This window comes from Diplotaxodon limnothrissa, linkage group LG1 (genome assembly GCF_057381915.1).
Source record: "Diplotaxodon limnothrissa isolate DT_005_m linkage group LG1, D_limnothrissa_male_GT1.1, whole genome shotgun sequence".
Classification (NCBI taxonomy): domain Eukaryota; kingdom Metazoa; phylum Chordata; class Actinopteri; order Cichliformes; family Cichlidae; genus Diplotaxodon; species Diplotaxodon limnothrissa.
Window position 1 is genome coordinate 17,139,287 of NC_140596.1, and position 21,884 is coordinate 17,161,170.

The 21,884-nt window shown below is 39.7% G+C and overlaps 2 protein-coding genes across 2 annotated transcripts in view; one reads left to right on the forward strand and one right to left on the reverse strand.

Annotated features, from left to right (window-relative positions):
• Positions 1 to 5,344: 5,344 nt before the first annotated feature.
• On the reverse strand, positions 5,345 to 18,565 carry immp1l (inner mitochondrial membrane peptidase subunit 1). Its single transcript, XM_085353880.1, has 6 exons — positions 18,506 to 18,565; positions 11,082 to 11,192; positions 10,905 to 10,993; positions 10,515 to 10,641; positions 6,018 to 6,128; positions 5,345 to 5,431 (listed from the first exon to the last, which is right to left on the reverse strand). Exons 2-6 carry the CDS (start codon positions 11,184 to 11,186, stop codon positions 5,345 to 5,347), a joined length of 519 nt encoding a protein of 172 aa, XP_085210006.1. The 5' UTR covers positions 11,187 to 11,192; positions 18,506 to 18,565.
• A 117-nt stretch (positions 18,566 to 18,682) lies between these two features.
• Positions 18,683 to 21,884, forward strand: part of elp4 (elongator acetyltransferase complex subunit 4) — a 59,921-nt gene continuing 56,719 nt past the window's right edge. Inside the window, exons 1-2 of the mRNA XM_085353892.1 lie at positions 18,683 to 18,866; positions 20,062 to 20,097. Of these exons, the coding sequence (XP_085210018.1) occupies positions 18,689 to 18,866; positions 20,062 to 20,097 (214 nt within the window). The 5' untranslated portion in view covers positions 18,683 to 18,688. The remainder of the gene's footprint in view (positions 18,867 to 20,061; positions 20,098 to 21,884) is intronic.

A 21,884-nucleotide genomic window follows, 5' to 3' on the forward strand; every position in this document is an offset into this window, starting at 1 on the left:
CTTTGTTGCTCCTACCCTCATGTACCTTGGGGGCAAATGGACTACTTGTTGAGAGAAAGAAAGGCTGCAAGCTCCGAAGAGGAGAATCGCCAGCTCGTAGATGGAAAAGGGGTGAAGCAGCAGAGAGCCATCGCAGAGAAATGAGACAGGACTCGTGAGTTTGCTTCTTACTTTGAAGAATTATCAACACAGAAAGTTGCAAAGCTGCTCTGGTGAATGACATCCGAGCTTTTTATGTGACACCAACGTGACTACACGTGTCCCATCTGTGTGTGTGTTTGTGTGTTTCTTTGTGTATGCTCTCACTGTTATTGCCAGGATCAGCTTCTGTCTGTTTATGTTTGTTGTACAGAGTTTCCTTTGCTAAATTGTGTGGAAGCCAAACAGCTCCCATCAGTAAACCAGGCAGAAAGGACTGCGTATCCCGCTACGGGATCCAGGACATGCCAGGGGGACCACATACACAGGCACATACACATACGCACAATGGGAGTACCTTATTCTCCCTGACTCACAAGCACACATCAACTCACTAATTAACTGACAGTTAGCGAGAAAGACAGACACACACTGTATATATGTGAATGTGGGTGTGTGTGTTTGAGTGCAAAAGGTATATACTGATTATGTTAGGATATCACAGAGAAATCAAGATTATTTGGGTTGATAGACTTTCAGCAAAAACTGAGCAAATGTGCATCTTCCAATTATGCATTACTTCTCTCTCTTACACTCAAAGCGATATAGGTCATGGCTGTCAGACTAAGGATTCTGTCATCAGCCCTCACCCTTCCTCCTTTCTCCATCACTCCTAGCCTGAGGGTTGAGTTCCCATACCTCGTCCATTTGGACCCTCAGTAAGTGTACTGTATGTACAGTAGAGACCTCACACCCAATGCACATCTCACCCACCCGTTCCATTAGAGGAAAGAAGCACTCACTCTGTTCACTGCCTTTAGGAGGGGGAGTGGGAACTACGACCAAAGATAGGCTAATGCCCCATACCCTGTTTCAACACAAGCTATACAAGCATAACTTTTAGTATTTACAAGTTCTTATTTCTTTTTTGGAACCAAGCTAAAGTTGCATTTTGCCTTCTAAATAGTCTTTGTTGTTAGTTCTTTTTTAAACTCTTTGATTAGTGGACTGTGAGTATTGACAGCCTGCTGTGTGTGATCATCACAACAAACTGACAGTAGGGAGCTCGATAGCCATCCGACCCAGCCTCCAATACCATCTGTCTACTATGGATCTCTGGAGGTTGACGTCTGTTGGCTTGGGAGATGTACACACCACAAGCCTCAAGGGCTGGCAGAACAGAGTTGAAGGAAGTGTGTATGCCCCAATTGAAGCTGTTCAGTCATCTTCACACACAGAATAGGGACTGGTGGAGTATACCCACTCTTTTTCATGATCTCTTTCACTGTCTTTCTCCCTCCATCCCCCTCTCTCTCACAGAAAAGCAAAAGTGATCAAACGCTACTGTGATGTCTTAATTAAGAAGTACTAGCAGGCTTGATTAAAAGAAGAGAATGAAAGGATCCATCAATGAAAGGAGTAATTCCCTTATCAGCTAACTGCAACACAAGTGGACGGGAGAGGAGGGAGCGTAAAGGGAAAGTGAAGAAAGAAAACAGGATGCATCAATAGAATGGGAAATATGCAAACAGAGAAGGAACTGAGGCATGACTGAATTCATACAGCAGCGTGACTGATATCACTTCAACTCCTCAACTTCAATAAAGCATCGACAAGCAAAAGTTCAGCGCAATTAAGACTGGACAGGTTTTCATAAGTGGCCTTCTGCTAGGGAGATATAGCTTGAGAATGAGCATATTTTCGTTTGCATGCAGCACTAACAGAGACATTTGGCTGTCAGGGTAATGCCGCTGCATCTGACCCAAGTTTATTTTTGGGTCACAATCTCCACCATGGGTATGAAAACAAACAAACCAGGCCATTACCAGTGATGGGTGGTTCTCTTACTCTCTTTACCCACACCTCCCGCTCTCCTCGTTCACGTGTCTTTGCACTTTTAAAGGATTCAATTAACCTGAAATGAACTAAGGAATCAAGCAAAAAGATACCGCCTGTCTTCCCTTCACTGCCCTATATTCAGCTTTTCTCCACTCCAGTTCCCTTTTGTCCCATCTGCTCCTTCCAGCTATTTCTCATCTTCCTTTTTCTTAACGTGCAACAGTTTGAGGAAATACAGCAAGAGCGAGGGAGAACCCTGTGCTCAGTTAAAGAAAAAGAGAAATAAAGAAAAGCTTACAATGAAACTAAGAAACGTGTTGTTTCCCAGTCAGATCTTTTCATGAAATCTCCACTGGCTAGAAGAAGAAAAAGGCAAATTTAAGAACTTCGGATTTTAGTAAATACACGAAAGAAAGATAAATACTACATGTTTGTAAAAGACACTTTATCAAGGTAATTTGCTGCTCTGAGAGCAATTGGAAGGCTGGATCATCAGTAATTTGAACACTAAACCAGCTCATAGCCACAAAAGCACAGGCCAGACACAGGAAATACCCTCAGTACCCCCAAAGAAAAAGTTGAAGGTGTTTTTCTGAAATGTTTAATCATCTATGAGATTTTTAACATAAAATAGCAGCAAACAGCCATTTGTTATGGTAAGATGGTATTCTTTGACAGTAAAGTCACACCCTCGATGTCTGCCATAATCAAAAAGCTTGTTACAGCTGCGTGTGCACATTACAGCATCTAAGTCCCTTCACACAAGTGACCTCACATAATGCAGTGTAAAAGGGAGATGACATAGCAGACTACCCCCCAAAATAAACAAGAATTGTAAAAAAGAGAGAGATGTGATTATCCCACTTTAAAACACAAAGCATTGGAATTAATGAAATGATTGTTATCATTATTTTCACCAAAGGATAAATCAGATGAGTGGTTATTGGAGGCAATGTGCCTACTTAAAGGAACTTGCTAATTGGCTTAACTTGGTGACTACATTTATATTTTTATATAGAGGCTTTAAAACACAAAGCATGTGATTTATGCATGAAGTATTTTAGTTATGTTATGTATATCTACTCTCTTTAATTTCAGTTCAGTGTCTGCTGCTGTTTCTTGCTGATAATTGTTAGTTTTAGCTCTGCATCATTCAATTTGATTTAGATGTAGTATATACTACCAATGCAATGAGTTTCCACTAAAAACTATTTTTAAAAATGCAAAAAAAGAGGGAACTTCTTTGACACCTCAGAGGTTGTTTACAGGTCTTGCGACGTACCTCTTCAATGTGTGGATTCCAACTGATCTGTGATGTGCCATTTGTTTGAAAATCAACTTTATATGTCTCCGTGTCCTCTTACAGAGGCAGCAGACACACCTCTGCCCCACTGACAACCCACAGCCTGACTTTGCAGTGCTGCATACCTCAGCACAGCTGTCTGTTGTCCGTTTCTTCCGATCTCTATCTCTTCCTGCCTCACTCCCCACTTTGTGCCCACTCAGCATGATAATGATATACACCTCTGCCCAGTCATCTCTTTGTAACTCTGGTACAACTCAAAGTATGACAGCAAAGGCAACATACTGTACATTGTGTATCTGTTTACCCTACCTCAAGGAAAATGCAGCTTAATGCAGTGTTTTTTACATTAATGGCAAAACATTTACTTCAGAGTGCCTCTATACTTGGGGAAATGTGTGACAGACGTACTTAATCCAGTAGACCTGAGGTGGAGTAAATCCGCTATCTTCATCTTTAACCTTGTTAACATTACTTAAATCATAAACAGCTTTTCATCCACGGGGCTTTAGCTACACCAGTGAACAGCCATAGCTCCCTCTATGGGGCAGTATCTTTAAAGGGACACACTAAGATTACTTGTGTCAGCATTCTAGCTTAGCGGTGGCATTGTGTTGACACACAACAGATGAATATAAAATCTTACAAAAAACAAAAATGTGCTTGAAGCAAAGCCCTGCAAAAGTATTTTTTATATACACAAATATAGTACACACACACGCACACGCTCACACAATCTTGAGTGTCCCTCCCAGCAGGCACAATCACACTCAGGCAGATAATTCAGTGTCACAGAGAGCCTTGTCTCTGACCCTCTGGCCCCCTCTAGACAGAGGAAGCAGCTGGACAGGGACCCACGGCTGCCTAGAACTCACTTCCCTTGGGGAGCTTAAAGAAGAAGAGTCCCTCTCTGCCTCAGAGAATGACCAGCTGAGCATCAGTATGCCACTGTACGGCTATGTCCCTGTGTCCAGAAAGGCCTAAGCAGGATGAGAAAGTCTTCAAAATCTGCAGCAGCACAATGCTTTGAGTTAACACCCTGATGAAAAATATATCACAACTAGCTTGGTTTTGCAATTAGATCCATTCTATTCTGTGAATATTCTCTGCCCACAGCTCATAGGATTGGATTTTTTCTTTGTGATTGTGTTTGAATATTTACCTGCTGTTCAGAGGTGCAAACCACATTACTTACAAAAGATTTATTTTACAAAACAAGGACATATAGCTAATGATGTACCCATTTTGCACCCATGATTAGCAATGATTACACCCATTTTTAGGTCTAAGACACATCCATGCAGTTCTGTAAAACCTAGAACCTATACAGTATATGACAAAGGAATGACGTTTTTCCAAGTAGAAATCTGCAGTAGCAGTGATAACCAGTACATGTAAACATACTGAGTGTGAGACTCGATATTTTTAAATGCACGCATGAACACATGCGCACACACACAGAGCCCCTTACTAAGTGCGTATTAATATTGTATGTTTAAATGGGAAGTGCTAAGATTTTTTCAATTGCCTTGGCAGCCTGATGAAATATTAAACATTCAGAGAGTTTTTGTTGTAGCGTAATACCAAGGAAGGGTAAACATGAAATAAATAACGGATTTTAAAGGAAATGTGACACATAATGCTGAAATACTTCCTTTTAGTTCAGACAGATATCACTTTTTCAAGATTTACAAATAGCCAACAAAAAAATTAAATGTACAGTTTTGGTGCATTTCAGCATCACTTAAATAAAGCAACTGAACTCACTCAATCGTAACTTCTGATTCCTGAATAGTGTTTGCACCGTTTGGTATGATTAGGCTTTTAATACATTGACATAGCTGCTATTACTAAGTTGGCTTTAAATCTTATGCATATTTGCCCCTGCCAGCTCTGCCATTAGCAGTTCCACAGAGATGCAGCGTCTCTCGCTACTGCATCTTAATCAAATCTTGAATCTTGATCTTAATCAAATGGGCACGATTAACTTTTTAAAAGAATTAACACTTTTATTCAAAAATGAAAAAGTCAAGAACAAGTACAAATATAAACAAAGCAGACAAGTCAATCTGAGTCCGAGTCGCTCTGAGTTTTAATGATCCGTTCTGTTGGACTTTCACTCAGGGTCCCAAAACTATGTGGTGGCCAGAGCTGTACGGGACAAAGGGCGACAAAGAAAGAATGGATTAAAAGAAAGAGAAGACTGGCATAAGTACAGAATAAAGGTGCTTCTAACCATATTGCACACTTTATCACACGGTGTGACACATTTGCTAATATGAATTTTAATGACACCATTGACATCATAGCAAATCCTGTGATTTCATCAGCTGTCATAGTAGGGCCTCCAGTGGAGTGCTGCTGTCCAATCAGATGGACAGAAGGTTGGCTGACCCGTTTACAGGGTCGTGGTTGATATGACATCCAGTGACACGACAACATAGCAGAATGGAAAGCTAAACAATATGTTGGCTAGGCTTTGGTCAATCAGATGCAGTTGCTTTGAACTTTTAACTGACTCATGGCATTAAATTGTGCTTAAAACAGACATTGTTTGATAATAACAATAATTTAAAAAAATAATAAAAGACTAGAAACACACACACACATATATAGGTTGGCCATGAGCTCAGTCACTAAAACTCTTATAGGAAGAAACTCCACAAATACCCCACACATTTGTTATGCTTTTTTAAATATACATATATGACAATGTAGAGTAGACCTCCCCCATTACCTTTAAGCAAACACGCCCTCGGATGAGGGCATAGGGAATTGGGCCATAGTTCCTTGAGTCAGTAGAATTCCTAAGGTTATCCCCTTCTAGCCACACATGGCCTTTTGGAACCTGGAAACATTGGCACAAAAGGCAAAAAAAAAAGTTCATAATGTAAACAACTCCAGTCCACAAAAACAGAATGAGATAGAAGTCTTATAGTCTTAAATTGCACCATTACTCAACTTTAAGAGACAAGTGATTTGATCTCATTTAGCGAGAACCCCTCCCCATATTCCAGACAACCCTCCCTCCTTAGCCTATCTTAACGTTAACCTGCTTGTCCCTCTTTAACCTTGCACCGTCTTAGGAGAGGGGTCATGGGTAACGGGCAGGGTCGGCGAGAAGGGATTTAGAAGAACTTCAAACAGGGTCATTAGGCTGTTGGCTGAGATCTGAGCCCCTTTTACCCAAGGAGGGCAAAGCCAGAGAGAGGCCTGAGATAGCTGGGCAGCAAAAAGAAAGGGAGCAAGAGAGGAAGAGAGAGAATGAGGGAGAGCTAAGCTGCGGCTAGCAGCAGTGTCCAAGGGTCTCCACCGCAGTCCGACCTGCCAGTGGGGCGGTCATCCGAGCGCTCTCTAATTCACAGTGACACCAATTATGATTAATCTCATCACTTTAGGAGAGTGGGCTTGTCAAGTCCCTAATTAAGTGCGCTGTCCTCCCTATATGTGCAGACAGGATCAACAACACATTATATTGTCATAATGGGCATCACAATCCGCGAGTCTATTTTTGTGTTGCCTAACTTTTTAACGGCAAAAGTCCTCTGGAGGAAGAGAATAACGTGAATAAAGACAGAATATTATCCGCACTGAGGTGACGTCACATCTTTCCCTCTGTATTCCTTATCAGTCGGCTCTCTGATTAGAGTCTTGAGTACTACTGTGGGATGCTGCATTTCATTTCATATTTGATAATTGAGACAGATGATGTGACATAATCACAAGCCAGTGACACGTTGACCTAACACGAGGTAAACAACTCACTGAATAACGACGACACAAATGAATATCATTAAAGGAGTCATCTGAGAACCATATGTCAGCATGCTGGATTCTCACCATTACACCTCATTAACATGGTAACATATGCTGGCTCCCAAGCACAGGAAAAAGAAACACAACCGTTTGTCATCTGCCAAATCAGAACCCCCCGTTTCTCCACATTCTCATCTTTTTTAAAAATATTATCTCTACTGTGCTTATCTTAAAGGTTACTTAGTCAGTACCTCTTAAGAATTTGTGCGTAGTATAAAAATCATTGAAAAGCAAAAACTCCTGATGGCAAAATTTCTATTTAAAGGCCTAATCAAAAACACTGATTCAGACCAGCAACGTCTGACTGACAACAGCACTTTGTTTCAGCGTTTATGAATCAAACCAAAACCTGAGTAAAGTCTGACTTTAAAGATCCACTAGGCAGTATTTCACCAAGTGAAAAAGTGAAGAGGTCTGAAACTTGAACCTGCTGCACTGCGACCAGCATGAGGATGAACGCTTATTCATATCACTTTGTAGGTGTGTGAATAATCCAAAGGAAAAAAAAAATAAAAATAAATAAATTAGCAGGTCAAGAGAAAATCTCTTAATTACAATGAAATGGATGCAAGATAGTCACAAACCAAACAATGCACATTTCAAAGAGTGTTTTTCAAAGAAAACTGCAGTTTCAGGCACAGGTAAAGAGAAGACTATGAGGAACGCTCGATTTCTTTTTGGGTACACATTAAGGTTGTAATTAAGATGTTTCTCTGTCCACAGGGTGTTGACATAAACCAGTAATTTGTCATTTTACCACATAATAGCACCAACATGTTTGATTTTGACAGAGGAGCCGTTATCAACAAATGTCATTTCTAACCACATGTATTTCCAAAAATCCTGTTAGGCTCAAAACCAGAGCTGTTGCAGTTAGAGGCGGAGTCACTTTGATCAGCTCCGCCTGCGACTCTGGTGTGATGGATGGCAATGACTGCACCCATCCTGTGGTTGCAGGTTGGGTTGACGCCAGGCATTGTGTAGCTGTCAGAGACATGTCGAGAAGAGCTGAAACAGGAGCTGTATTCACTGTGGAGGTGTGTTGTTTAACAGCTACACCATTAAAGTGCTCATTATGTTAACATGATTGGGGTGGGGAATTATGTTAAAGCTTAATACAGGAATACTGAGTTCATCTTTCATCATATTGCTCTGTCTATCTTTACTGCAAAGAACAGAAAGCATAGCGTCATTTCATCGCTCTTATTTCTTGTCTCTCCATCTCTGGTATAATATTAGGGATCAAGTGTCATTGTTTTGACACAATAGCTCTGACACAGAAATCATTCCTAAAAGGTGACAGGGCAATTAGTGTGTTGTTGGATAGCTGAGGGTGGAGAGGGCCTGCCTGTCTGTCAGAACAGAAAATGAGGTGTTGACAGGGTGTAACACTCCCTTCCAAAATTCATCTTTACAGGTCCACCCATAATGCCTCACACTATTGTAATAATCACACAAACAGATCTATCCATCTGCTGGTGGGTAAAAAGCACCAAACACACATACTTGTGCAAACTGTAATTAATTATAATGACTTTGACTTAATCTAGCAAAGATGTTACAAAGAGACACTGCCCTTTTAAATAAATGCTCTACTTAAAAGTGAACAAAACAAAAAGCAAAACAACCAATGAAACTAACTGGTAACTGTGGTGTTGCACCTGCTTACACAAAGAGATATCCTGGTTTCTGAAACCCCAATATACACATATCTTTTACCGATCGTCAATGATGATGATAATTGGATCACTAGTTGGCAAGCTGTGATTCAGATGTTCTTAGTAACCTGATATATAATCCATCCAACTGAGATACTAAACCTCTGAATGGACTTAAATGAGTGAATTAAGGTGAAAGGACATGTAAAGTGAGTCTAAAGTCATATAATAATAGTTCTCCACCTAGTGGCAGATTTATTTATTAATTTTGAGATAGATAGATAGATAGATAGATAGATAGATAGATAGATAGATAGATAGATAGATAGATAGATAGATAGATAGATAGATAGATAGATAGATAGATAGATAGATAGATAGATAGATAGATAGATAGATAGATAGATAGATAGATAGATAGATAGATAGATAGATAGATAGATAGATAGATAGATAGATAGATAGATAGATAGATAGATAGATAGATAGATAGATAGATAGATAGATAGATAGATAGATAGATAGATAGATAGATAGATAGATAGATAGATAGATAGATAGATAGATAGATAGATAGATAGATAGATAGATAGATAGATAGATAGATAGATAGATAGATAGATAGATAGATAGATAGATAGATAGATAGATAGATAGATAGATAGATAGATAGATAGATAGATAGATAGATAGATAGATAGATAGATAGATAGATAGATAGATAGATAGATAGATAGATAGATAGATAGATAGATAGATAGATAGATAGATAGATAGATAGATAGATAGATAGATAGATAGATAGATAGATAGATAGATAGATAGATAGATAGATAGATAGATAGATAGATAGATAGATAGATAGATAGATAGATAGATAGATAGATAGATAGATAGATAGATAGATAGATAGATAGATAGATAGATAGATGCGCCACTAGGTGGATATATATATAGACACACATATATGGAAGATTATATACGTATGTATATAGTATGAAAATGCTGTTTGTAAAAGAGAAAATATATACATATCCTTTTTCATCCAGTGAATGCCGCTTACAGGCCTTGTGTCTTAAGTCTTTTAAATACACAACAGATTTAAAAACCATGCAAGATAAAAATCTTCGGTTCACACATACACACAGACCCACACACACACAGCCTCCCGCCCATCAGTCTGTCCATTCGGCTGGCACTAACTCTAACAGGCTTCAGAGAGATTGCAGGCCTGAGCTGTGGGTGTTGGGGAGAGTAGTAATAGAAAAGCAATGACAGTGGTTTCAGCAGCAGAACCCCTGTTCACTCTCTGGTTTTATCACTGTTCTGAGGAAATATAGGTGTTGTCAAAACTGATATTTTGACCAATGACACAAAATGGATGTGTGTGGTCTAAAATGTAAACAACAGGATGATAGCCTATAGACTGTGGTACACACAAAGAATAAGCGAGGGACAGTTTTGCATTATGCATAGAGATTCTGCTTGTCATTTTTAGGGTGAAACAAACTATCAAGTGTTTTGCTGTAAACACCTTCTTCAATCACTTTCTATTTGCACTGTATCTTTTTAACCTTTTTTTCCCTTTCAAAGACAGTCACTGAGTTGTGGTTGTTTGAAGTAAAACTGCAAAGCCGCCACCAGAAACCTTACTTGGTAAATCAGGTAATCGCAATATGTATAAGAAAAGCAGCTAAGAAGCATGACATCTTCAGAAAATGTGGGCGTAATGATGATGATCGTGATGAAAAGATACTTACATATGTGTGGGTCTTGAACAAATCTGATGGGGAACTTGTGCAGACCTTGTCACCCTCCAATCCAATTACCCTTTTACAAATGTTCATATTTGGGTCAAATGGACTTTTTGCAATGACTATATCACCCCTGAAAGGAAACCATAAAACACGATTATTTAATAAGAAAATGCAAAAAATCCCATATGATCTAAGACACCATTTGAAATGACTAGTAGGATATTAGTATTGTTGTGCTTTCTTTTATTTTTAGGGGGAAAAAGCAGAGAAATGGTCACAAATCAAGCAGTGAATCACAAATGCACACTGAAATGTTAAAATGTGTGCTATAAATATTCTAAAATGCTTGCTGTCATCTTTTTTCCCCGACTGCATAAACTAAGTGCAACCTACTTTTGTATTTTGCAAAGATGCCGACTCATCCGTTCAGAGAAGACAATATCCTCGTTGACAATGGTGGGCTCCATGGATGGACCAGAACACTGAATAAAAGCCAAAAAAAATTCTTTCTTAATTATTTCTTGTAAAAATAAAAAAAAGTCATTAAATCTGTAATCTTTTAATACGAACCACGACTAACTCTCCAATGTATTCAAAAGCACAGTGTGCAATGCAGCCATACTGGATTGTGTAGCCCACAAAACCAAAGGTCTTCCCCAGCACACGGCGGAACATCTCAACCTACAGAAGAAAGCAGCCATGGATTATAATGCACTGTCATCGAAGTACATGCTTGATCCATTTATGGTAGGCTTATGTTCTTTATGGGATTTCTAAAAACAAAAGCTGTTTTAGGGTTAATGCTTGAAGGTGTGGACAAGGTTGTCACAGTTGGCCTACTGCTAAGATGGCACATTCTATGGTGTTTCATTCACAGAGGCTGAGCGGCCAGTTCACACCAGAAAACTGCCCTGAACTTTGATCCTGCGTAGGATGGACCAATCAACACCTTGTGCTCAGGTGATGGACAAACACAGAAGCTGTGACACATCCAGCCAAGCAGCTCTGCACTGTCGGCAGCTAGTCCCTGACACTGTGCTGCCTCCATCACCACCACAGTCATTAGAGTAGTTATCAACTTCTGTCAGCACCATAGAAACAAAAAGACACCAAAAGCACCCAAACAACTGCCCTGCAAACACTGCCACATGAACACACACAATGAGCACCCATGTGTCTTCTAAGCAAACATCCCAGGCACACTTAGGTTATTGACTTTTACTCAAGCTGCAACCTGTGGGGTGGTTGGAGAAAAGAGAGGCAGTATTTACACACTGTTGTACAAAGTGCATATGCGAGCCCACACACACACAAACACACGCACACACACCCCTGCGTAAACACAAATGCAAACTGAAGAACAATAGATACAGCTTGGTTTTGATGTTAGCCTGCACCTCAAACATTTTCTTTTAGCTCACGCCGCTGTCCTGCCAGTCCACCACAGGGTAAAGAAATCTTCATTTCCATCTCTTCTTTTCCTCCTGTCTCTTTCCCTCTTTCTCTCTCCATGTCTTCTCTCCCTCCCAGGGTATTATTAACCAAAGCAAGCAGAGCGGAAACCAAAGCCCCAAATCCTCAGAGCTCTGGGAATGACTTCCCAAAGATGGACAAGGATTAGACCCCCGATTTCTCCTTTGCCCCCACCACCTCCACTCCCTTTCTCCCCAGGTTCTCAACAGACCGGGTGTCAGGTGGCTCTCCCAGCCCTGCCAAAGGTGTTACCCCTAATCCCATTACCCTCCTCCACTCCTCTCCACTCTCCACTCTCACACACACACACACAATGCTCTCTCATTCATTCTAACTATACATCACCTATTATACCCTCTATTCTTTTATCCCTAGCATGGTTTGTCTCTGGTCTATTCACCAACCTTTCTGATCCAAAAAAGAGCAACTCCATCCTTTCACCTCCCTCTGTGCTGCTACTCTGTTTCTTTCCCCGATCACCACTGGCAACCCTCTGCTTTTCACTACTACTTCAAATGACAAAGCTTGAGCAGGTGAAGGGAGACATATACAGTCAGGACAGGGCCCAGATGAAGTGCCCTATTCCACTTGCAGCTTGCTCCGGTCTTGTTCTGTTCCACAGGAACTATAAACTCAGTCCTCCCCCAGCTGGTACAATAACACCTCTGGCCCCATAATTCCTCTGTTGGGATGCAAATGGTCTAAAGGTTAATGTGAACCTCAGGTCTGCACGAAAGCAACATGTTCATCTATATTCGTCTAGCTCTCAGCTTACTCCACCAGGTTCTCTGCCATTCTGTTACTGTATTGCAGTCTCAGACATGATCTCACATGTGCTCTTCCCTCTGCTAGACCAGGGATCAGGAATCTTTGTTAGCACTTATTCTCAAAGCACAGTGGACAGCCTCCCGTACAGCTGCCCTCATATCTCTGTTTCATCACCCCCCTCCATTCCAGCATGCATTCATCATAGGTAGGGATTAAGGGACTTTGCATAACAAGATCACACGGCCAGTGACTGATATCAAGAGAGTCCATATGCAGCCGGCTGGTTTTCTGAGGCACCCTCTGTCATTGATAGTGTGTGTCTGTGCGTGTGCATGTGGTGTGTTGGTGTGTCAATGTGCACAGAGAATAGCATTACCTATGTGTTTCATGGCAAGTGTATATGTTAGCTGCAGAGACTCCACTGGGATTCAGAACAAGGTGGACATCCACAGAGACCTCTGATGTGATCTCTATTAGCTCTAAATCCCCTGGGCAAAGAGTCAGATAACCCACACTATCTCGGTCTTCTAATAACCAGCGCATGTTTATTAGGGGGATATCAACATTAAATGAATGCTGTATTACAGCTGTAAATTCACAAAAAGTCTCACTGTTAATCCAGGATTACATGCCAAACATGTTCATGGGAAAAAAAAAAAAGCTAGTGTGGCGCTCGCTGCAGAACCATCTGTGGCCATTGGCCTCCCATTGTCACAGAACAGTGCTACAGTGACGAGAAAGGGGGAGCCCAAATGAGTAGCTTTTGATGGAAACATTTCATTGTGTGTTTAACTCTGTGATCTTACTCCTGAAGAAGCCCTGCTCATTCAGAGCAGAAATCATAAGTAGATGAATTAGGAGGGGGTGAATTCTGCTATACCAAATATGAGCATAAAGTGCTGCAGCAGTGGAAAAGCCTATCAGGACATTTAAACCTCTGTCAAAAACATTATTAGTCCAAAATTTGAGAACACATACATAAAAAAGGGTTCCTGAATATTGCAATGACAACAAGGAGAAAGAAATAAAAGCCAATCAAAAAAAAAAAGTGTTTCCAATGTTTTCTCTTTAATTTCAGCAAAAGTAATGCTGCTTCAGTACTATCAGCTTACTAATGGATCGACATGAGATGTTTCTTAAAGGTTGTAATTAAGAAACTGAACTATATTATGTATTTGCTTGGAAAAAACATAGGGGGAAAACGCCTCAAAAATGAAGATAATCAGTGAAATGATTCCACTGCAGATTTGTTTCAATTAGAGTCTGCCAATATATGAACAGTAAACAAACAAACAAAAAAAACAACCCCAGAGAAAAACAGCCAAAAGCCAATAAAAGCTTATCACAACTGACACCTAATTAAACTCATATTATTGAAGCCATAAGGAAATATTCAGAAAGGAATTACGGCTACTAGTCTCAAGAGATTTGACCCTGCCATGGCTGAATAGTGTTAATTGATATACATGGCCAGTCTATTAGAGCCACAAAGGGAATTTCAATCCAAACAGCACACAAGGGCCTTGCGGTGGACTTCTTACACAACTAAATTAGGAAAACATGGGCTGAGAGAGAACTGGGCAACAGGGGGGCTAAGAGGCTTACGAGCCCCTTGTCAGATATTCTTCTTCTCCCTAAGGATCCCAGATGGAAGGGAGTCTGGAGAAGCAGGCAGAGCAGAGACGGGATGAATCCTACCTCTGATGTCTTCCTCTGGGCAGCAGAAGGCAGGGGAGGGTGGGGCATAAGTCCTGTTGCGCAGAGCTTGACTTGATCTTAATGTGAGCTATAAAAAGGAGGAGGCTTGGCAACACAGGGGGTCTGTTTCAACTATCAGTGCAATCACAGATAATCCTGCTGATTTAAACACAGACACCTGGCTTGATGGGGAGTGACAGATGTAAAAGTCCCAGTCACTGAGTACCATGTCTGGTCCCCATCTCTCCTAGGTCTGCCTTCTATCAGAAGCTTAATTGAAGGGACTGATCTCCATATTGCTCTTTTCATTGTTGCTAACGGCAACACAGCCGTGACACAGCTGAGCGAGGTTACTATTTGGGGCCGAGGATTTAAACCTGCAATCAATGGGTCAACCAGAGCAAATAATAGCAAAGTGATATGAATACAACTGCTATGAATTGAAAGGAAGTGTAGGTTGACAGAGTCCCTGGCCAATAATACTGAATGGGGGAAAAAAATCAGTCACTAAGCCTTATTGTGCAGAGCACAAGTGATTGTGTTGTGCTGGCCTTGTGCTGACAGATTTTATCTGGTGTTGTATCACATTCACAAAGTCGCTTGGGTTATGCACTGTCCAGCTAATGAAATGGCCTTTTATATTTTAACAACTACTGACAGGAACCTCAACTGTAAAGCAAACCTACAATTTTTAAAAATGCGATTTCCTTTGACTCATGTTTCCATACTTTCTACGTCCCTTTTGTATAGGTCAGCTAAATATGACTCACTGTATTTTAAAACTACATCTGTAGAAAAAAAAACCAGGAAACCGAAATAAAGCTATTCAAAATATGGGATGGTGAATACATGGAAAAAGGCAAATCCTTAGACAAAATTAGTTGTGTACAAGACCTGTCCTATGCTGATTGCACTTGTTCCTTTAGAATAATGCTTTTCTTTCAGTGTTAACAAAACAAATATGTGCATGTTGATGATAATCTTGCATCCTCCCAACACACAAACGGAGCCGCTTCTCGCAGTTCAATGCTGATGGCAGAATTAGACTAAAGAAATCCAAACAGTCAAACCAGGAAAGGTTTGACATGTTATGACTGCTGCCATTATATTGCTCAATCAGATACAGATTAAAATGACAAAAACACCACAGAAAAACACTAGATCACACTTTGAAAGGGGGGAAATTTGTGCTATTTTTTCTGCAGTTAGACTGCTTTGTGTACACTATCATACACTGAAGAGTGCAACAGAGCCAAAGGCTTAAACTGAGATTTAAGAGAATTAAAAAGGAGATGAAAGGAAATGTACAGAGAATGTAGGGAAAGAGACGCATTCATACATCCCGCAAGTTGCACTGCTGAAGCAGGTCCTCCTCCTTTTGAGACCCAGGCCAGTCAGCGCATCTTATTTGCCTCATATAGGCTTACCACAATGCCCAGCGTTGTCAGTCATGATATATTCCCTTGGTCCCCTGTCAGCACACATAAATCTCACAGTGCTGTCAAAACAGCAGGACTGTCTGCTGAGAGCATTTGTAAAGTGAGCAGTTGGGCAATTGTTTCCTCTGGAGCATCACAGCATCCTGCGATCTTATGCTGCCTCTGGCCTCTCTCTGCCACACAAACCTTTTTGCAGATGTCTTAAGGATCACACCATTCACTCACCAGTCAACTTTTCCTAACACTAGCTTTTCCTAACAAAACAGTAGGAGTTCTTCACAAAATAGTTTTTGTCATGAACTGCCAAATTCACATTTTGAATTCTCTGGAAAAGCACAAATGCTCCTGATATTATTCAATCCCATTCAAATTTCCCACGGCAGTGTGACAGTGAACTAGCATGCAGAATATGAGTACCTTGAAATCAAAGGAACTTACTGCAATTTATCAGCTTTTTATGTTATTATATATGTATCTGCCAAAAACCCATGTGCATTACACTCTACATAAAAGTGTAAATCTACCCTAAAAACTGACTTCTGATCACACTAAAGCAGTCAAACTATACTTAATTATTGTAAATTAATCCTACTGGCAACAGAGATGCAAACAGCTACTTGAGCATGTTGAATAAAATTAAAAATAAACTAATTAGGTGCAAGGGTTTTTGGAAGAATAACAGTAATATAATTTTTGATAATGCCTTCAATTCCACATAAAGGCTAACACAAATGTCTCCTATTCCATTATTTACCTTCACCTTCAACGGCCACAGTCATAAATACATTTGACATGAGAAACAGATTATAGGTTGGGACAGGGGCATGTGTACTATTATGTTATATCACAATTATCTCAGTTACTGGATATTGTTTTAGGGTTGGGAAACTAAGAAAAACATTTTTCATGCTATTGCTTGATGTAGTTTTTTACTGGCTTCCTGGGGCCTCTTCTTTAATCTGCAAATATTTTCCAGTTGTTGTCTGGTCTTGATTGCACAAAGGCCAGTTTAACACTGGGTCTGTGGAGCTATACTTTTATAATCTATGATTTGATACTACTTGCTGAAAAAAAGCAAGGCCTCCCTTGAAAAGGTTGTTGTCTATGGGGTGGCTGCAGCTCAGGTGGCAGAGCGCTTAACCAGGTTTGTGGTTTGATCCCAGTCTGCTCCAGTCTGCATGCCAAATATCCTTGGGCGAGATACTAACACCAAGTTGCTCTCTGAAGCACTTGTTGTTGATTGATTTGTTGCTAGTTGTCCTTTTGCTTTTTAACACACAACCTTTTATTCTTTTAAAGTCCCTGTGTTAATTTCTGGCATAAAATTAAAACATAAATTGGGCTTGAATACTTTGAAAATCCTTACATCAAGATGGCCATCCTTTAATGCAAAACAGAATATAAAAACAACAAATCACTACTACAAATATTGTGATGTACTTTTTTACAGCACAATAGAGAACTGTGCAAGCCTCAAGTCCCATAATTTAATGGGAAAATGGTAAATAGGTACAGTTTGAGCAAACATGCTCAAACATACAATATATAGATATATATAATACAATATATAAGCACCCCCCCCCCCCCCCAAAAAAAAAGCGTTTGAAAGTCAACATTTGGTATGACCACCTGTATTCTTCAACACAGACTGAATTCTCTTAGACAAGCTTTCTTTCATTAGTCTCCAGGAATAGTTTTACATCTTCTTAAAAGTTCTTTTTTTGGATGTTGGCTGCCTTTTGTATCATTCTCTGACAAGATGACCCCACACTAATTCAGTAATGTTGAGGTCCAGGCTCTGGGCTGGCCAGTCAGTGACTGATATTGCGCGTTTTCTGTGTTCATAATTCCATCAATCTTGAAAAGATCCCCTACAGCACTGGCTGCATGCAGCTTCAAACCACAACAGAGCCTCCGCCGTATATTTTAAAGATACCTGTATATGTTCATCGGTGTACCCTTCTCTTGACCTCTATACATAATGATAATTTGAACTAAAAATTAAAAATTTGGATTCATCATTTGACAATACCTATTGCCACTGATTTTCAGTCCAGTCTTTGTGTAATTTAGCATACCTCCGCTTTTTATCCGTTTCCCTTCATTAGGAATGTCTTCTTGACAGCCACCCTTCCAGTGAGATTATTTTTAAGTAATTTCTTTTAACCATTGCTTATGGACATGACTTTCAGATACAATAAATCTCCTGTAGATATTGAGGAGTGGCTTAATACCGCAACACATTATCGTACATTATCACGAAATATTCATATTATTTAGAATTTCAACGTAATGCATTATCGTTTAGTAATTTGTGTATTAAATTACAAAACGATTTAAATAGTCTCTTTTACAAATACTGTATAGTATAAAGGTAAAGCAATTCAGTTTAAGCTGCTTAACATACAAGTATTGTCATTCATTAACGTATTTATAAAACACAATGTTCAGATTTAGTGTAACGAGGTCATAATCAGGAGACGCGATATACTTTTAGGGACTGAGCGACTTCTGAATAACTCCTGTTATAATAACAACAACAGATAAGCTTAGGTTTTTGTAGAAAAATATAAAAACAAGACATTTAAACTATATAATGAGTGGAGTTGTACTCACTTTGTAGCGTGTGACTAAAAGCTCTCACCGGGCACTTACAATAACAGTTGAACTTCCCTTTTACGACTTCCAGGAGCGGCACTGTAACAACAGCGGATGTCATTGGTTGAGCCTCACCAAACTCCTATTTGATTGGATAACACGTGCCAAAACATCAGCACGCGTCAGCACGTTACTGACAGTATGGCAGCCCCCGTGAATAGTGTGGGTAAACCCTCAGCCGAACGTCCACCGTTCAATAGTACGAGTTTTCAGAAGAAAACAAGGAGCAAGTTAATATCCATACCTGGTACTAGACCTTCGGTTCAAAATGGACAGCTCCTAGTCTCCACCGGTGTCACGTCACTCGACTATTTGCTCGGTCAGTCTATCATTAGGATGCTAGCTACAAAGGCTAGCAGTATTTCTCAATCTAACTTTCGCATGCTGGATTTCACGTTACTGCAACGTACTGTATTCATATTATCAATGCAATGAGAATGAGAAGAAAAGCCATTATATTAAGGACGAGTTATGACGTTTGACATTGCCAGGACAAGACAAATATGCTTTTATTTTAAACGCATAATGCATCTTCTAATTAGTACTAGATGGAAAAGCTGTCTGTGAGAAAACAGTGAAAACAACTAGGTAATTTTCACAATAAATGTTGATTATAACAAAATACCCAGAGGGCCTTATTCATTCCCAGTTAAATCCATTTCCCTATTAATTTTTGTGGACATTATATAATCAGTTACATTCTTATTAGTTGTCTTGCACTGTGGTAAGCTAATTCGATAGTGTGGCACCTGCTGAGTTGTTGCTTTTCTTAATTCAGACTAAATCTATTAAGGCCACTTTAGTCTTAGGTTAGGTGTGGGTTAAATGGAGCAAAAAAAAGGATATCTGCCATTTTAAGGTCTAACTCTTAATGAAGCTCCTGGCATAACAAAATAGGGCAGGTTTATTATTCAAATAGTCATTTCTGTAAAAAGTACGGTTGCCTGAAAGCATCTAACAGTTGAAAAAAAAAAGTACTACAATTATATTCACATGTTCATGTTGTCTCTGCCAGCTAAACCTGTGAAAAAATATTTCTCCACAACGTCAAAATACTCTCTAGTTATGACAGAACCTTTGTGACAACTGTACTGTCTATTAATTGTTTACCTGTCTGTCAGTATGTTGCACCTGTCGTTCTAATTTGTCATTTGACAAACGTTTTGTCAGATGAGCAGCTGATGTGGCCATAAAAATAGTTTTTCACAGAAAGTACAGTTCCTGGTTGAACAGACAGACAAATGTTTTGACGCGTCTTTACTGAACAGTGATTGGCAGTGCTCGTGGAAACATAATCTTGTCACGACTTGGAGCTTGTAGAGAGTTGCTGTTGTGCTCACTGGGTTCATGGGTTCATTTGACATAGTGACAAGTCTAAGTGTCTCTTGTGTAGATCCAAAAGGACAGAGATGTTAGCAGCAGTTGAACAAAAGGAGGGTTCATAGTGATTTGGATATATTGTATATATGAGACTAACATGTAAACAATATTTTGTTTTTTGTTTCCGCAAACAGGTGGTGGATTAGCAGTTGGAACAGTGCTTCTCATAGGTGAGCATGTCACTTTAAATGTCTAAGTATTGACTAGTTTATGGTTTCTGTTAATTGGACCAAAGAGCAAGAGGAGGTCCTTTTTTACCAGCTGCTATAAGACTGTTTAATGTACAGTGATGCCAGTATGATGTTATCTATGTTTTGCATACTTGCTAATTAGTTAGTGGCTGTTATTTATACATGTATTAACATTATTATGATTAAATATTGGTTTGGTCTTTGAGATATGTGGTAGCAGACATGTGTTGCTACTCTGGCAATAAAGGATCTATCTAGCTAGCTAGCTACCTAGCTCACTATCTAGCTATCCTGTTAATTCAGGTTGAATGGGCTCAATATGAGAAAGCTTGAAATCAGTCTTAAAAGATAATTAAATATTTAGGGGTCCAAGTAACAAATAGTTCTAATCACCAAACAGACACTGTAATTTTTCAGCGTCTTCCTTCTTCTTCCTATTATTATTATTGCTCCAGTGTTTTACTCCACACATCTTCAGAAATGCTAGGGTCTGCTGAGTGACTTGAATTGAATCAATAGAACGTGTTTGTGAGGCTTTGTGTTGATGTCTGCATCCACTGCAGTTTGTTGTGAATGCAAGGATCTGTCCAGCCACAATGCAACAAATATACAAACTTCACATGCTTCCTCCAATCAGACTCCAACTCAGTTAAACATATCCCTGCTGCCCACAGCTGTCAGGAAGTTTAATCCTAAAATTTTGGGTCAAAAGTGAAGCTTTGGCAGCCCTAAAATTGTTTTGATTCCTTTTCTTATAAATTATATTTCTGCCATAAAATTGTTTGTGCAACAAAATAATTTCTTGATACAGTCATATAAAAAAGAATGTTTTCTCAGGACTCTGTAGTTATGTGAAAAATTAAGTATATACCCCATGATTCAGTAGCTTATAGAACCACTTTTAGCAGCAATAACTTGAAAGAATCATTTTCACATTGTTGTGAATGAGTTGGTCTACTTTTTTTTACAATGTTGCTTCAGTTCATTAAGATTTGTGGGTATGTGTTCATGCACTGCTCTCTTACAGCCTTTTAAGGTTCTTTAAAAACAAGCCATACTTGGTCAGTCTTTTTCTAACTGCACTGTCATGAACTTTTAACATTTAACATGCTAACTAAGCCCTCTGGATTCTGAGATGTAGGTCTGGCCTTGGGATGAATTTGCTAGGACTTTCACTGTTTTCCAGTTGAGAGCAATGTTTCTTACTGTGGACTCCAAGCTATTTGATTTTGCTGCTGTCTTTCCTTCTTAGTATTATTTACAGAAGTGGTCACACTTGCTGACAGACAGTTAAGTGAGTTAAGTTATTCAAGTTCATTTGATTAGCAGCGCCCTTTTAATTCCTATGGAATAGGGCTGAACGATATATCGCATTTGCGATAATATCGCGACATGATCAAGTGCAATTTTCTAACCGCAAAGGCTGCGATTATACTCTGGACATGTCCAAATTCATGGGCTGCATCCTCCTGAGGCCGCATTTGTAGACCGATTACGTCACAGCGACGCGCCGAAGGCTGTCCAAATTACTACCATATCCCAGGAGGCACCAAGATGGCGGCTTGAACAGTCGTGTTTTTTCAGGAGCTCCGAAAGACCGCAAAATTTACTAAGTAACTTTATTCTCTTTCCACTCGAACTATAACTATGGATGCCCAAAAGGTTATTAAGAATGCAAAGCTGCAATTTGTGCCGTCAAACCCCATTGTTAAGACGTCGTCGCATGCTAAAGTCAGTGACCATGGCTATGCTAGCACTGAAGCTGC

Excerpts from the sequence above, each read along its gene's own strand:
- immp1l (XM_085353880.1), bottom strand. The coding sequence starts at position 11,186 with ATGTTCCGCCGTGTGCTGGGGAAGACCTTTGGTTTTGTGGGCTACACA. Across the intron at positions 10,642-10,904 it reads CATCTTTGCAAAATACAAAA|GGGTGATATAGTCATTGCAA; the intron begins GTAGGTTGCACT and ends GTTTCCTTTCAG. Across the intron at positions 5,432-6,017 it reads GAGGGCGTGTTTGCTTAAAG|CTCTGGCCACCACATAGTTT; the intron begins GTAATGGGGGAG and ends TGTCCCGTACAG.